This window comes from Apteryx mantelli, chromosome 1 (assembly GCF_036417845.1).
Source record: "Apteryx mantelli isolate bAptMan1 chromosome 1, bAptMan1.hap1, whole genome shotgun sequence".
NCBI classification, from domain to species: domain Eukaryota; kingdom Metazoa; phylum Chordata; class Aves; order Apterygiformes; family Apterygidae; genus Apteryx; species Apteryx mantelli.
In genome coordinates this window covers 211,459,139-211,475,226 of record NC_089978.1, presented here as the reverse complement: position 1 = coordinate 211,475,226, position 16,088 = coordinate 211,459,139, and the positions used below count along the sequence as shown (strand labels likewise).

Genomic DNA, 16,088 nt, shown 5'->3' with positions numbered 1-16,088 from the left:
CAATGACTTCGCCGAGTCCAGCGGCCGTGTTCACACCGCGCCTGGAAGACCATCTCTGGACTCGATTCATGCATCACGCACTGGGGAAAGCAGCACCAGAACACAGGAAATCTCCGTTTTCCAAGCGGGCCTGGCCCCTGGGGGTGCCGCTGTGTAATTTGGCCACGCGCGGCCTCCCTCTGGCACCCAGGGTTTTGCTGCTTTCTCAAATCAGCCCAATCGGGCATTACCATCATGTATTAAAAAAGCCTAATGGCCCGTATCTCCGTTAACACGCCAGGTATGAATAAGAGCTAGGCTTCTGCACCTCACACCATGAAGGGAGACGCCTTCCATAGCATTTGTGAGAATACTGACCTCCCAAAAGCGCCCAACCAAGGCATTTTAATTAACTTATTTTTATGTTGCTGCACCAGTTCTTTCTTTCTTTGTTTCCTTCTTGATTTGTCATTGAAGTAATAGATCTTTGCCTTTACTTGTCCTGCTAGAAATTGATCGCGCTCCCTTTATTTGCATGCTTCATTTGCTAGTGATTTACTTCTGTTTTGTTTTATTAAGTTGTGCTGGTAAATGTAGTGGTGTTGTGCTTATTTTAGTCATGTTGTGTGCATGACTGGATAAAGAGAAGAGCAAACTGAGCAGTAAGTTTGTTTCTTCGTGGCTTGGAATAAATCCCACAAAATGGCAACCTAGGAAGAGAAAATTATGGAGCCCAAATACTGGTAAATACACATTCTTTGGAGAAAAAGATATAGCGGGGAAAAATAGTCTTCCCTTTAAAGTACTGGGCTAGGAATTAAGTTTTCTGTTCTAATCTTTAACAGATTTTGTTGTGCTTCGGGCACATCACATGATCTGTCTGTTTATGCTTAGTTTCCTCATCTATAAAAAAGCCTTAAGTTCCTTATAAAGAATGTGTGGTGGTATAAAGTAACTCTGAAAGTAAACTATAAGAATCAGTTAATGTGTACTTGGATTTTGACAGACTGTTTTGTCTTTGGGACTCCTTAACTATGGCCAACCCAGGTTATCATTTGAAATAAATATTTGACCTTGATTTGATGTGACGGCTTTTTTTTTTCTTTTTATTACCATTTCTTTTCTTCTCTGTTCCTTTGTGTGTTGGAATGGAATGTGAACTTCACAAATGCCTCTTCTGCCATGGCAATGCCTTCATGCATGCTGTTTGGGTTTGACCATGCTATTCATTATCCATTGCATGTAAGAAAATGTATTTTTTTATTTATTTTTACATTTTAGCCTTTCGCTATTTATTTTAAGAGTGTGGTTTTGTTGGGGGAAAAAAGCACTCAATAACAAAAGATAAATTGCATTGAATTTTTACAGTATGTATCTTAGTGTTATTTTATTAAAGTTACTAGTTTTATCTATCCTATATAAATAAGAACATACAAATTCCTTTGCAGTTATCAGTAGAGAGTTAGGAAAAAAAAAGTCAGAATCTTCTGTTTGAATATTTCCAGTGTATATTTTCTTTCTGAGAATACTTTTTTCTCATAGTAGACAATAACACTTACTTTCTAAGAAAATGAAAAATTCCATATATCCAGTAGCATGTACTTTTGTTCCTCAAAAATATAAAGGAATAATCTTCTATTTTTTTACACTATTTTATATTAAAGTCCTGGGCTTTACTTTTTATATGGGCAACAATTAAGCTCTTAATACTCCAGAATATTACCTGAAGGCATCTTTTGCCAGCTATTCAGGACATGATTTTCTTCCATTATAAACTGGAAATAAATATGTAAAACTGAGATTAAAAGAGTGTCCTGCTTGCATTATTCGGTAGAATAGTCACACCTACATTTGTCATGCAGTGATTGCCAAAGTGTCTTGTCTAACTGTAATGACTGTAGTCTATTAGAATAAAGAAAATGCAGTCATGGTTTTGAAAGAAGGGACTTCAATCTACTCAATGAATACAATACCATAGCTGAATCACTGAAATCCCTTAAAAGATGTCATTATCACAAATTGCGGTAGTCTTGAAAGAATAGTGTCAGCCGATAACAATGTTTGTGTTGCTGATCATACCAAAACCAGTGCTGAGTTACAGATAAAACTAGGCCTTGAGATCCTGTCATATATGAACTGTCCTGTTACACAGAGCAAATTATTTTCCGTCAGAATAAAGCAATAAACCTGGGCTTTGCTCCTCTTCTGTTCTGCACTATGAGATCATTTTCCAGTGGTGCTCAGCTGAGCGAGCAAACCGTTGAAAGCTCGGAGGCGCTCTGGGCTCTCCTGCAATGCCGACCATAAACGTGACGTTTCGTTAGTTGTAAGCGACAAATCCGTTCTTATAATGGCTGCCTCTTTAAGTCTTGAACCCCAGGTCAGCCAGGCAGCATAAGAGCAAGCGTGTAGTCTGCTTTTGGCAAAATTGTGCTAGGGTGCAATTGCCCCATCTTCCCGGCCAACCTTTCCCCCTCCCGCCCGGGGGCAGCATGAGCGGGTATCCGGCGCGTCCTGACCCTTCTTCTCCCACCCTCACCGTCCCTGACAAACCAGCCGCTCCCGACCCCGCCACCGCCCGTGACAGGCTGAGGGCAGGCACGAGCCGTTGCCGTTAATCTAATTTTCACTTGTCCGGTTACCCTCTCCATTCAACGAAATGAAACAAATGAGAAAGGGCCTCTCGTAAGTCATTGCGCTGTGAGGGATTAGAGGCAGAAGGGTAAGTAAGCCTGTTTAAATAGCTTACTTTGAAATGAGGGGCGTAGAATGACTTCCAGCAACCTATCTGTAATGTTACAGTACGCCTTGTTTATTATTTGACCGTTTAATATCTTCTGCTTCAGAACCCTAAATCCCAGGAGCCTGTTACGCTGGATTTTCTAGATGCTGAGTTGGAAAATGATATTAAAGTTGAGGTGAGACGAGCAGGTTACTTTGAATCTCTTGCTGCATATTTTATTTCACTGCATGATCACTGAAAAGCAACAAATGTTCTAGATTCTGAATGGGAATCTGCTTCATTATAAATTTTAATTTGAAATTGTTCAAGATCATGAGTTTATAGAGAGATTAAGTTATAATGAAAATTTTCTAAAAATGATTTTAAGTCCCAATATTCTTCTTAGGCAAAGACAATGGATTTTACTCCTCTCATTTTGAAAGATACCATAGATGCTATTTAAATTATAAGTATCAATTTTCTTTGCTATGTGGGATTCCTGTTTTGTTTTGTTTTCTAAAACTTTTCAAAGCAGGTAACTTTTAAATAACATATCAATATATTACCTGAAATACTTAAAAATTATTTTTCCTATCTCTTATTAATGCAAAGTGGTGCATTGTTACTGTGGTGAAAAAAAAAAGAACTGAGAACTAAGTTATATAAAATGTTGGCAGCAATGTGATTTCCTATGTATTTCCAAGTTACAGCAGACTGAGGCAAAATGACACAGATGTGCAGGAAAGCACTAGAAATGCTAGACAAAATTCATTCCTCTTACCCCCCAAAATCATATTCACTCTAATACCAAATGTCAAGGGTATGCTTTATATGATGGTCTTGCTATGCAAAGTGAATTGGTGCTTCATAAGTCTAATAATTCAGTATGTATTTGTATTCAGCGAGTTCTATTTTCTAATTAGAAAAATCAGAAAATAATAAACTTTTTTTAAAAGCCATGACTTTCAAATGCATTACTATTTTGAATTTCTATAAAAGAATCATTGAAAATGTTAATCATATGTTATATGGAACACCTAGTTCTAATTTTTTTGCTTGCATTTGTCTTTTTGTCTTTTTTTTTTTTTTTGGTTCTTGCCTATAGATTCGGAAAAAAATGATAGATGGAGAAAGTGGAGAAAAAACATTTGAAACATTGGTCAAGTCCCAAGATGAGGTAAGAAAGAAACACAGGCTCTATGCCATTTATAGGAAAAATCAGAAACAGAAAAATAATATGAAATGGTGAAAAGATGTTCAGTTTGTAATGTCATTTTATATTTTTCCTCCTAGATTTCCTCTTTTTACTTGATTATAGTAAGCGGAATTGCATACATATTAAGAGATAGGTTTGTTTCTCAGTTTCTTTGGCTCATCATTAATGAGGCAGCTGTTGGTGAGGTCTTACATTCTGTTCCCCCAAAAGCAGACCCAGCCTACTTCTTTACATGAATCCCAAAACAAAATAATTTGCTTAGGGAGGTGGATGAGGATGGGACTGTTAGTTTATAGTTTGGTTGGATGGGAACAAATTAGTGGGAATTTTTTTTTTATAACATTTGTAACCTGCAATTGAAGACCATTTGGGATAAGCAAATTAATCTTACAGTTATATTATGTACTTGTGTTTTCTAAATAACTTGTTTGGTTCTTTTAATTTCCTTTTCCAAAATCTTCATTCCTGATAAAGATTGGTCTGGTTTGCTCTAATAAGGCAGAGCTGTTTCCTAGCAATAAGAAATACTCAAATTTGATATGGACCCTTGCATGTATGCTCTTACTAATGACTGATGTGGAGAAGTTACGGCCAGAGTATGTCCCACTGCTACGGTTCCACAATAGCCTTCTGAGGTTGTTGCATTCTGAAAGTAAAATAGCTTGAAGAGGGATAGTTTAACATTTTATCAGAAGAAACGTGAAGAGAACATAAAAATAAACATCAAACAAACAGTACACAACCTTTATGTATATATGCACACCATAACAGTGCCAAGCAGAGTTGTTAGAGTGTGTGCAATTAATTTCTCATGTGTAGTATTAGCTGCCCTGTTGGTCTCCAGTAACCTTGCTCTCTCCAACAGTTCTGCTATGTTTATACTTAAATGGCAGAATGCTCCAGGAAAAAAATTATTCTCCTGAGGCATATGCTACAGAATCCAACTGAGTTAAATTGATAGGAAGTCAGAATAAGTCCTCAGAGGGTTTTTTTTTAAATTCTGCTAAAAAAATGTGAATTCAGTACTTATATTCTACTCAATATCTATTAGATGGCAGTGACTCTTAAACTCTGCTTTAAATCTTGGTCAGATTACACCAAGTTACCCCAGTACTGAGCGGTTCCTATTACCAGTCCTCTGAATCAGTTTTGCATGGGATGAGGGAAGATTCTTATAAACTTATTCTCATTTTAGTACCAAAAAACAAACAAACAAACAAAAAAACACCATAGTCCCACTCTATTTTTGTATTGAATTCAATAGAAACTTACCTGAGGGATGAAAATCAATGGCAATGTCCGTGTTATCTTTGGTAGATGAGGCTGAAAATGAAGTTGAAGTTTCTGAAACATTCTCACGTCAATTCATACACACTGTGGTTTGACAGTGTCATATTCATGGTCACTAGCTTCCACCACAGACCTTTGGGAGTATGCTTAGTGGCTATGCATGTCTCATGACCATCCTTCAGCCTCTCAGTGCCCACCCTGAATTTGATCGAGCATGCTGATGGTGGTGGTGGAATTTAAAAGGAGTGCCGCTACGAACAGGGAGCCATACTCAAGATCTTCACAACTGTGCATATCCATCAGAGGCATCTTTCATCCCCGAGTTGTGGGTGTCATTGAGGATGTCAGTGGCTTTACTTGCCATGCTTCTTCACCTATGTAGAAGGCTGATAAAATTTACATACCAGTCTGCTCCCTGCTAACAAGATTATGACCTTGTTGAAGAAATGCTGCCATGGAATACTTTTGCAGAGTCTTTGAGATTCCATGGACACCGAGAAATAGGCTGGTGGTATGCGTGAAGTTTGCGTCTGCAGGAGTTAAGGCCTCTTCCTCCTGCACCAGACTCAGTCTAAAGAGGGGCCTGTGTTGTACGCTGTGTACCTTCTAATATCCCCACTCAGAAATTGCAAGAACTTCATCGGCTATCTAGCCTCAACTTCAGTGCAAACAGAGAAATGTGACTGCAGACGATTTTAGCTAAAAGATGATGATCATCATCGTCATCATGTAACCATGTAGGCAGCAGAGTCATCCTTTCCTACCTCAGCCTCTATGAGGGAAATGGACTTAACTGCCCTGAAGGAAGAGAAGTCTCAAACCTTACTTACATGCTTACATTGCCCAGGTGCAAAGCACACCCATAAGTTACAGTCCTTGTGTCTGCAGAGCCTCATGATCTCAATAAACTATATTTAAATAGGTAATCTCAAGTCTCTTGTTCCCAGCTGTTTAAAGTGCCCAGTCAAAGGTGAAAGGGAACTTAACCCTCACCTTCCTTCACATTGTGACCCCCAGATTTCTTCCTCTGCTCTGGGCCCTGTGAGGGAAGAAGGGAGCAGCCAGAGACTGCTGCCAGTGGTGATGGCTCCAAGCCCCAGCGCCTCCCAGCTCCAGGCTGCCGGAGCCACAGTAGCGCTGCTCAGACCGTGGGCTGTGCATGGGCCATGCATACTAAAGACTTGATAACTTCATGTATTTGCTTATCAAAAGGGCTGATGTGGTCAGTTGCTCTGAGCTGACAGTTGCAGTCTTGGGGCTTGAAATTAATGTCCTTTTTGTTTTGCTTTCTGTATTAAGTTCGCATTGCTTTCCTTTGGTATTGTAGCTGGCCCAAGCGGTGTCCTGGGCGATGATCACAGAGAGACGGGCCTCGCGGCAGACGTGGGTGGGATGTGCTGGAGTCTCCCGAGGCCTCGGGGGCTTTCCAGCTCTCAGAGGAAATGCCATAGCAGTGAAAGCATTGCCGCAACCAGGCAGCCAGGGTGGGCGGTGGTGAGAGGTCCCGAAAACTGCAGTAGCGGGTGTAGTGCTCTTTGGCAGTGACCATCTGAGGGTGAGATGGTGTGAGACAGCCCAGTAACACAGGCGAAGGTAAATGGGAGCAGACGTAGGAGGACGTGTGATCTGCTGAGTTGTCTTTGAGCAAATGTAATCATAAAGGTACAGCTGCGTTATTAAATATAAATAGGCTTAGATGGGAATCTGTTCAGCCATATTTTTACCTTAAATACTAAATATATCAGAACATTAGCCACTAATACAAGCTTGCTTTTTTTTTTTTTTTCAAAATGACTATCAAATTCTTTACACCTGTCTTGCTGTGCTGAAAAAAACAGCAGCCAGGTAGTGAAAGGGTATCAAATCATAAATGTCCTAAAAAAACATCTTTTCTTCATAACAGTGGTCATTTCTACATTTTTATTTTAGCACAGGGAAAGAAAAACCATAGACATACACCTGTGGTACCTTTCACTGTTACTTGTAATGTTGCAATGCAACAGCTGCACAGACTTTATTTCAGGCATACTTATAAATCTTTGACTGTAAAATAATAATATGCCACAGCTGGCATAAACCAGTAATTTTCAACTTAGAAAACCGATTAAAACTATTTCAGCCAGGTGCATTAATAATGATTAAATCAATGGGGAGCTGTGAGACTGTGTCTGTCTTGTCATTTTTTACACCAAAAAATGAATGGTAAAACTTATCTTAGTGTATTAAGTTATTTAAATATAAGCACTTATTTCTGTGCTAAATTTTATCCAAATAGAATAACCTCCTAATGAGATTAGTAACACGGGTAAGTTTAGCATGAAGATAAATGATTATACAATCAGAACTATCTGGCTGTGCCTACAGATAAGAGTCAAATGTACATTTAGTCACTGGTACTGCAATATAGAAAGAATAGGCAAAGGGTTTTGTCGTGAAAAAGTTGCTTAGAAAGGGTTACTTTTATAACTGAGTTTTTGTTGTTGTTGTTTAACTGCAAAACAATCCATAAAGGAGATAACATCTTTTATCTAATTTAAAGCAAAGAGGAAAAAGTTTGTATAGACTGGGCTAACAAATGTAAAAGGGAAAATAAGAAGTCATATTTATGTCTGATTTTATTTAAATTTGTATTTGAGATTTTTTTAATGTTCAATAAAAAAGATGCAGATCATTCTTTTGCATTATATAATTTTGGTGATTGTTTAAAAAAAAACAGTTGCAGCTCAACTCATACTTTCAATGAAATAATAGATAATAAATAAATCCCAATTAATAAGTAAACTCCAACAGATTTGCACTGGATTTTACACTCTATTTCTTAATGGAAGGAAGTGATTGTTGAACTGTGAGAGTTAATAATTTCTTTGTTCACCATGTTGCTTTGTAGAGATATATTGATAAAGGAAACAGAACATATACATGGACGGCTGTGAATGGCACTGATTACAGGTAACTGATTTCTCTTCTAAGGCTTCTTTTGTTTAATTCAAGATCTTTTGGGTTTATTTTGGTTAATATTTTTAGTGTTACATTTGCTATGCTAGCTAAGTCAGGAGGGCAATGAGCAAATCGGATCATCTTGCTTTGAGGCCTGCAGATTTTCCTGGGTTTGTTTAAACCCTTATTGCTCAGAACTGTTGCTCTGTCTCAGAACCAGCCCCTCAGTCCTTCACCCAGAATTACCACTACTGTGTTTCAGTAGGCAGATAGGAGGAGTGTATGATTCATGTGAAGAATCTTAGTTTGTCCCCTACTTTCTGTATCACAGTATAATTTGTTTTTTGATTTACACTTTCTCTTAGATCCCTCCTCCGAAATTTGTATCTAATTGTGATTAGTTTTTAACTAACTAGCACTGGTATTGCTTTGTATGTAAAAATCATATGGTGAATGGCAGCAAGAACAACTGAAGTAACAGTGAAAGGTATACCCCACTTGAATACAGTATTACAGCATATATTATGTCGAACTTTTTTTTTAACCACACAAGTCTGTGATATCAGAGGGAAAGTGGCAACTTGATAGCATCCAGAAGAAATAAAGGTTTACCAAGTCCCAGAAAAGTTAAACTCCTCTAGCTCAAAACTAAGTATCTCTAGATGGTAGTAAAACTGAATCTACTTTTTGTGTCTTCAGTGTCCAATTTAGGTTGCCGGACCTTGCCAATCTGATCATACTGTCATTAAAAACATCATTGTTGGTGTAATAATTTAGATGCATAATGCAGAATTAAAAGCAAGGTTTTTTATTGCTATACGTATATAGTGTTTTAGAGAAGTAATATTTCTGCTGTGGTCGTCACAATAGTCCTCAGTCGTGCTGGCTTCTCTTTGCTGCTTTGCACTCTACAGACATACAGCCAGTGAGAGTGCAGACATTAATTTGTAGGCAAAACCAAACAAAATTAGTTTTAACAAGTGAATGTAAATGTAGGACTTTATATTTTATTCAGAGTCCTGTTTTTCTGCTGAATTGCTTCTGTCTTTATATTCAGTAAGAAAAGAAGTTTATCTTTTTACTCATGGTATGCCATCTAGCAATCAGAAAAGAAACACATTTGATTTATATGACTTCTTAGTTCTTACTGAGCTTCCTGGCATGAGATACAGCAATAAATCCATGAAGTCACATTGCAGCAAGCCCTTTAAATATAAAATTATAGATTTTAATTAGCAATTTCTGTTAGCAATAACCGTTAATGACAGGTAAACTGCTACTGATTTCCCCAGAGGAGAATTGGTAGAAGGCTATCACTAAATGTTCAGCAATCTTACTTACATTCTGTTTAAATGGCAAATGTATTGTTAAAGGTCATCTCCTTTATGGCCCGGTTGTGCAACTTGTTTTAATGTTAATTCCTGTAGCTATCCATTAGAACCCATTGCAGTTCTATAGTCATGAAAACTGAGTGCAAATATTCAGGCTGTGATGTGGGAGATGATGATACATCTCTGATGATGATTTGTACCTGCTGCCCTTCACATACCTTTTTAGAGCTAACCTTTCATACATGTGTATTGAATTTAGTGGTGAAAAGAAGCCCTGTAATTAATAAATGCATATATATATAAACAAAAAGGAGTTATATTGTAAATGCATTGCAAATCTTAATGTGATGTTCAAAGGTTATTAGTGGTGACTGCATCATTCAGGAAAACATTTTGCTTCTTGAAGGTAATGTGAATTCAAGTACTGTAAGATATATTTCATAATATATAGCTGTCTTATCAGTAACAGGACAACCAGTCAGCATATGCTGCTTGCACATCAGTGAAGTTCTATACACTGTTTTTTACAGTTAATGACCACTTTGACATGTATTACATTGTGATGCCAAATGTGATGAAGATTCAAGAAATCATGTAGTTTACTATTTGGAATAATATGTCCATAAAGGAAATTCCTTGCTTACCAATAAAGAAGTGCATTTATGCCTAAATGCATAAATAGGAATGAAAATAAACTCTGGGAACTTCAAGACTGGTATGAACCTACTTGTATCTATTAGAAAATATGGGGCTAGTGTGTCACTATATGACTATTTCATCTCACAATGATCCAGCTTCCAAAGTTGTTAATTGCTTTCAAAGAACATAAAAGCTGAAATTAGAAAACTGCTTCAAAAAGCATAAGGGTTCTCCATTAAATTGTTTATGTCTTCATTTTTTGTTTATACTTGCCTCGTTTCTATTGCAGTTTGGCATTGGTATTACCATCATACAGCTTTTATTATATTAAAGCCAAAATAGAAGAACCAATAACTCAAGCCAGATGTAAGTACTGTGAAGGTTGCCTGGTTTTGTCGAGTATTGCCAAGGCTCAGATTTACTTAAAAATGCAATGTTTAAAATTCATAAAATTTGTGGAATTCACTAATGTTATCATGATGTACCCAAAATCTGCAGCAATGATTCTAATCCATTGTAACATCCAAGGTACAAGAAATATTCTACATAGCTAGAATATGTGTAGGTACCCCGGTTTCACTGGCAACCCCTTCCCCCTTGCTATGTACCTGTAGAATCATTGCTTTGTGTATCCTCTGTTGCTGTCATTTTAAGGGTCTGTATACTAATATTCTCATTCTATTAGCTAAATATTATGATTTGGATGATAGTAGCAAAGCTTCTTTTGTTATTTTTGCAGCAGTTACAGTGCCACATCTAGCAAATTAGCTCTGATGCCCTTTAGAAATAGATTAATGAGAAAGTGTTGTTTGGTTTGGCCTGCAGCTGCTTTTTTATGTTGCGCTTTACAAATAGTTTTAGTGGATGTTTGCGATAATATTTTTGGATTAGACTAATTTCAAGCCGTTTACAGATTCTGGAGAGATAATGGGAAATGATACTTGTGAGTATTCAAAAGCTTTTTGTTTATTAGATGTAGTTTAACTGTAATCTGGATAGACAAAATAGAACACATCACATCCTTTTAACTTTATCTGAATTTTACAATAAAGTTGACCAAATATGTAGATAAGTACAAAGTTAGAAAAGCACTATGAAGCTCTTTGACAGGCTCCTAGTTTTTGATTAGCAGTAAGTCACTGTCCTCTTTCATCACCTCCTGGATATGAGACAGAATATGGCAAGTTTTTACTAAAAAGTGAATTTGTGTTTTTATTTTGTAACTTTGTCAAATAGTGAGTAGTTTAAAATTAAGTTTTAGTGAGTGAATATGGTTCTCTTTATGGATTAGATCATCTGGTTTTGCACTTATGTCAATATAACCTGCAAAACAGACCCTTGAAATAGCCACAGTATATAGAAGGTACTTGAGAGAGAATTGGCAAGGACATATTCTTCAGTCTTCAGAGATGTTTGTCTTTTTTCCAGACTACAGCTGTACATAAATTGAACCTTTGATCTATCAATGCACAATATTTTTATTCAAGGGGCTGTTTGAATAAAATATTGGTTTGTGACCCCTTTTGCTTTACCCTGTTTTTTTCTGTTTCCCTGCTTTCTCTTTCTGATGGATAGTGGCAATCAAAAAGGGCAAGTATATTCTTGTTGCTCAATTTCCTTCTGTTTACTACAGTTGATATTTTTTCACTTATATTTCTATTCCTACTGGACATTCCCTTCTGTATTCATCATCTCAGGATTTCTCCCATTATCATTGGGTGCCATAGCGAAAGGAAAAAAAAAAAAGATCTAAAGTGCTTTTCTGTTTTCATGCACATTTCAGTATGTGGTTAATCTCTAATCCTTGTTTGTCTGGTCCTATCGTCTGGTGTTCGGTGACACCAGCTTTTTAAAGCCATTATTTTCAGTAGCATTTAAAGTGATTTTTATAAAGATGAGTTTGTAAAAGCTATTGCTGAAACTGTAAACAACGATTTACCATTGTGTTCTAACTGCTCAGTGTCCCAAATATTTCTTTGTATCAGACTGTAATTCTAATGAAAATGTGCCACACATTTTCATGTTTTCATGTTAATTAAATGTCACGTCTAACTAAATTGTTGCAGAAACATTATTGTTGCCAGATGTGTTGTGTGTAATAATCAAGTAATTTCTTCCCACACTCTGAAATACTGACAACTATACAGTATAGTAGTAAGAAAGTATTCCAAAATAAACATTCCTTTCTAAGTTCATGGATGCATGCAAAAGCTAGTCAAATAATTCAAGAAAAAAAAATGATGACAGTGAGCCCAGTTTACTTATCTGACGTTTTCTCTTCATCTTTTTAGACTCGGAAACACTGAAGCTTGATCATTTTGATGAAGCTGGCTATACGTTTATAGCACCAAGGTTGGTCAATTTGCCAGTAGTAAGCATTATTTCAGCAGTAAATAGGAAATTTGATCAGATTAAAGACATTTACGAAACATGGACTCGACCAATAAAATTTAATTTTGATAATAGAAATAGTAAGTAAAAGAGCAAGTCCAGCGAAGGGCCACAAAGATGATTAGGGGACTGGAGCATCTCTCTTATGAGGAAAGGCTGAGAGAGCTTGGCCTGTTTAGCTTGGAGAAGAGAAGGCTGAGAGGAGATCTTATCAACGTGTACAAGTATCTGAAGGGAGGGTGTCGAGAGGATGGGGCCAGACTCTTTTCAGTGGTGCCGAGCGACAGGACGCGAGGCAATGGGCACAAACTGAAACACAGACACTTCCATCTGAACATGAGGAAAAACTTTTTCACTGTGAGGGTGACAGAGCACTGGAACAGGTTGCCCCGAGAGGTGGTGGAGTCTCCTTCTCTGGAGATATTCAAAAGCCGCCTGGATGCAATCCTGTGCAATGTGCTCTAGGTGACCCTGGTGGAGCAGGGGGGTTGGACTAGATGATCTCCAGAGGTCCCTTCCAACCTCAGTGATTCTGTGATTCTGTGATTCTGTGATTAAACTTATGTTTTCTAAGATCAATCTTTTTTTCTTGCTAGAGTGTAAATAGGATTTTCAGACCCTGTTTTGTTTCTAAATTAATTAGAGAGGTCTGTAAAATCTGAGCTGTCATGGTCTTCTGGTAGTTTTAATAGATATCTTATACACCTCTGTTCATTTCTTGTGGCTGTGACTTTTAAGATTTTATTGCTTTATACCTTAGCTTCTCATTTGTAAGGGAGGAACCATAATACCCACCTCTTCAGATTTTTTTTTTTTTTAAGGATAAAGAGTGTTAAAGCTGTAATATATTATTACTATCATCATCATCATCATCCTCTCCATCACTTTAGGCTGAATTATTTTTTTGATTCACTGAACAAAAAGATTCATTGAGTCATTGAAAATTGATTAAGTGCAATATTTCTGTGAGTTTTCTTGTGGATTTGTGCAGTCCTAATTGCCCTTGTAAATGCATGTTTGTTAAGGGAAACATACTAGGATGAATAGTTCTGAAAAATAAAGTTCCTTTGAAAGATAGTTATGATAAATAATGGAAGTTCTGTACCTTCAAGATTAATCTAGAATTGTTCTTGTTTCTTATCTTACAAATTTCTGTATCCTACTAAATTTATACTCTCTTTAGATTGATTCATACGTAAGACATATTCCTCTATCTTCAAATGTATTCTTAGCCTAACCATTTAATTTAATTTCTCTGAAGGACGGAAGTTGTCTCAGTTAGTGGTTGCCACCAAGTTACTAATTGTTAAGCTGACCTACATGAACAAAGCCTGTTTGATATGGAGCTCTGTAGAAATGTGGATGTTGGTATAGTAAGGCAAATTCTGCCTATACTCTTTCAGGATCCTAATAGAGTAAGTAAAGGGTAGTAAGATAGCTTATTCATAAGAAATACTTGGACAGACTTCTTTTGTTCATAAAGTTAATGTAGTTTATAGAGTTTGTTTAAGAAGAGAGCTATCCTCTTTGTTGCTGAACAAATACTCAGCACGTATGTTGTGTCCTTCCAAATTTATCATACTCTCCACATTTTAATTAGAATTGAGCATGTTTAATCCCATTCAACATCCAACATTTGCCTTCAAAATGCCCAGTGACTATTATTGTGCATGCTTATATACAGTGAATTGCCCAATGATACATTGCTTTAATATATTGCATTATGTAAATGACAGTAGTTTACTATTTATCTATTTTGCATGTAAAAAAGAGTGTATGTGGTATGTACCATATTAAAATTGTCTTTAAGAAGATCTCATCCCATAAATCCAACCCTAGCTGAGCATTAAGTGGCTATCTCTCTTAACAGCAATCCACATATTTTCCCATACAGCCTAACCTAGTAGGAGTTTAAATTCACTGGGCATTTCCTTGTTGAATTTACAGACTCTATTGGGCCCTAGCTTTATAGTGTACACTGTCCAGACAACTTTTTCTAAGAAAATAAGCTTTATCTCCTGCATGGAGTTCTCTTGTAGTTAAGGTTTAGGCAGGCACTTGAATTCTATTTCCTGTGGATGCCTGAAATATTATTAGATGTAGTCAGGAGTAGGGCTAAAGTTATATCGACCATGGGGGTTGCAATAGTGCCAACAACCCTTCACACAACATTCTAATGTGAGTACCTGACCTTTGTATAAATCTTAAGTAATTACTATAACTAATGCTGCTAAAGCAACTGCCTGAATTCTATTAACAAGCAGAGGGAGGTTCTGTCCTAAATTGAGGCATTTTAAGTCATCTAGGTAGTCATTAACATTGAGAGCAAGGTGGGAGGACTTGGTCCTCCACTCTGAGATCTCCAAGGACTGGAGCACTGGGCTGAGCTCGGTAGTTTACTGAATGCATCTGTCCGCATTCAGGGAGCAGCGTCTGACCCCCTGTTCTGTCCCGTCATGAGCAGTCAATCCAAAGTTAGTTTGGTCCTCTCTTGTGCTGACCTTCTAGAGATGCCCATAGTGAGTATCGTCAGGGGACTGGGGTTTGCTTCTTTCTGGGTGAGTTTTCTAACCAGTGAAATATCATGCAGACTACAGATGGCACCACTGCTTCATCAGGCATATTATCCTCAAAAAAAAAATGACATGGGAAGAAAGTACCTATGATATCCTGCTGGTTCTCTGTGCCATCAATTGTAGACATGGTCGAACTTCTGTTAGAATTTCTGTAGGCTGGATAACTTTTGGAAATCCCTGATTTCGCCAATCAGTGGAGATGGCTAAGATGGAAAAGGGATCTATGATAGCTGGGTCGAATATCCCTCTGCAGATCTGTGGAGGAACTCTTCTCTGTTTCTTTGGTTAGGGTCCCACAGTCCTGCTTGAACTTTGGAATATCTGAGCTTCAGTAGCATATTAAACAAAGCTGACAAGACTGTTTTGTTATTTTTCAGAGAATACTGTAATGATGTAAAAAAATCAGAAAACAACACTGAATTCCTATTAAACTTCAATGAATTTATTGATAGAAATACTCCAAGCAGTCCTTCATGTAAGTATTCTTCTTGATTCACTGAAATTATGCCTTTAGAAAAATACTTATTTGTAAACGAGATAGTCAAAGTGACAACTTACATGTCCAAGTCCATGTTTTGGAGTTTTATCTGTACTGATTTTTTTTTTTAATAGAATTACATGTAGCAGTGGATTTCTCTACCCAAGTCGAGATTCCAAAATTAGTTTGCAGTTTTCTGGGTTCATTTAGAAGTGATTGAAGGTCATTATGCCTACAGTGTTGGCCATGCTTTCCTTCACCAGTATATTCTAGCAGCATTCAAATGCCAATTGGTTTTCCTACACGCCAAAATTTTTTGAATTCATAGTTTTTCTTCTTGATCAAATCAGCCAAAGTAAGTCTCAATAAGACTTTAAAATCTCTTAATGAAATCTTCTGTGTGATTTCTTGTCAGTTTGTATAACCAAAATAACTAAATAAAATAACCAAAATAACCAATAACCAAATAAAAGATTAAAAAAAAATACTATTACTGGTTCACAAATTGTTTAAAGTGATCTCACTTGGG

General features: G+C 37.0%; 1 protein-coding gene and 1 long non-coding RNA gene across 3 annotated transcripts in view; one reads left to right on the top strand and one right to left on the bottom strand.

Annotated features, from left to right (window-relative positions):
- The window catches only part of CACNA2D1 (calcium voltage-gated channel auxiliary subunit alpha2delta 1), a 421,781-nt gene that overhangs the window by 376,946 nt on the left and 28,747 nt on the right, over positions 1-16,088 (top strand). For both annotated transcript variants that reach the window (XM_013944009.2, XM_067316841.1), the window contains 6 exons: positions 2,826-2,897; positions 3,807-3,878; positions 8,095-8,156; positions 10,404-10,480; positions 12,406-12,466; positions 15,459-15,556. In XM_013944009.2, the coding sequence (XP_013799463.2) occupies positions 2,826-2,897; positions 3,807-3,878; positions 8,095-8,156; positions 10,404-10,480; positions 12,406-12,466; positions 15,459-15,556 (442 nt within the window). The remainder of the gene's footprint in view (positions 1-2,825; positions 2,898-3,806; positions 3,879-8,094; positions 8,157-10,403; positions 10,481-12,405; positions 12,467-15,458; positions 15,557-16,088) is intronic.
- The window catches only part of LOC106485613 (uncharacterized), a 540,848-nt gene continuing 537,588 nt past the window's right edge, over positions 12,829-16,088 (bottom strand). The window contains exon 5 of the long non-coding RNA XR_010887352.1: positions 12,829-13,053. This is a non-coding gene — a long non-coding RNA (uncharacterized lncRNA). The remainder of the gene's footprint in view (positions 13,054-16,088) is intronic.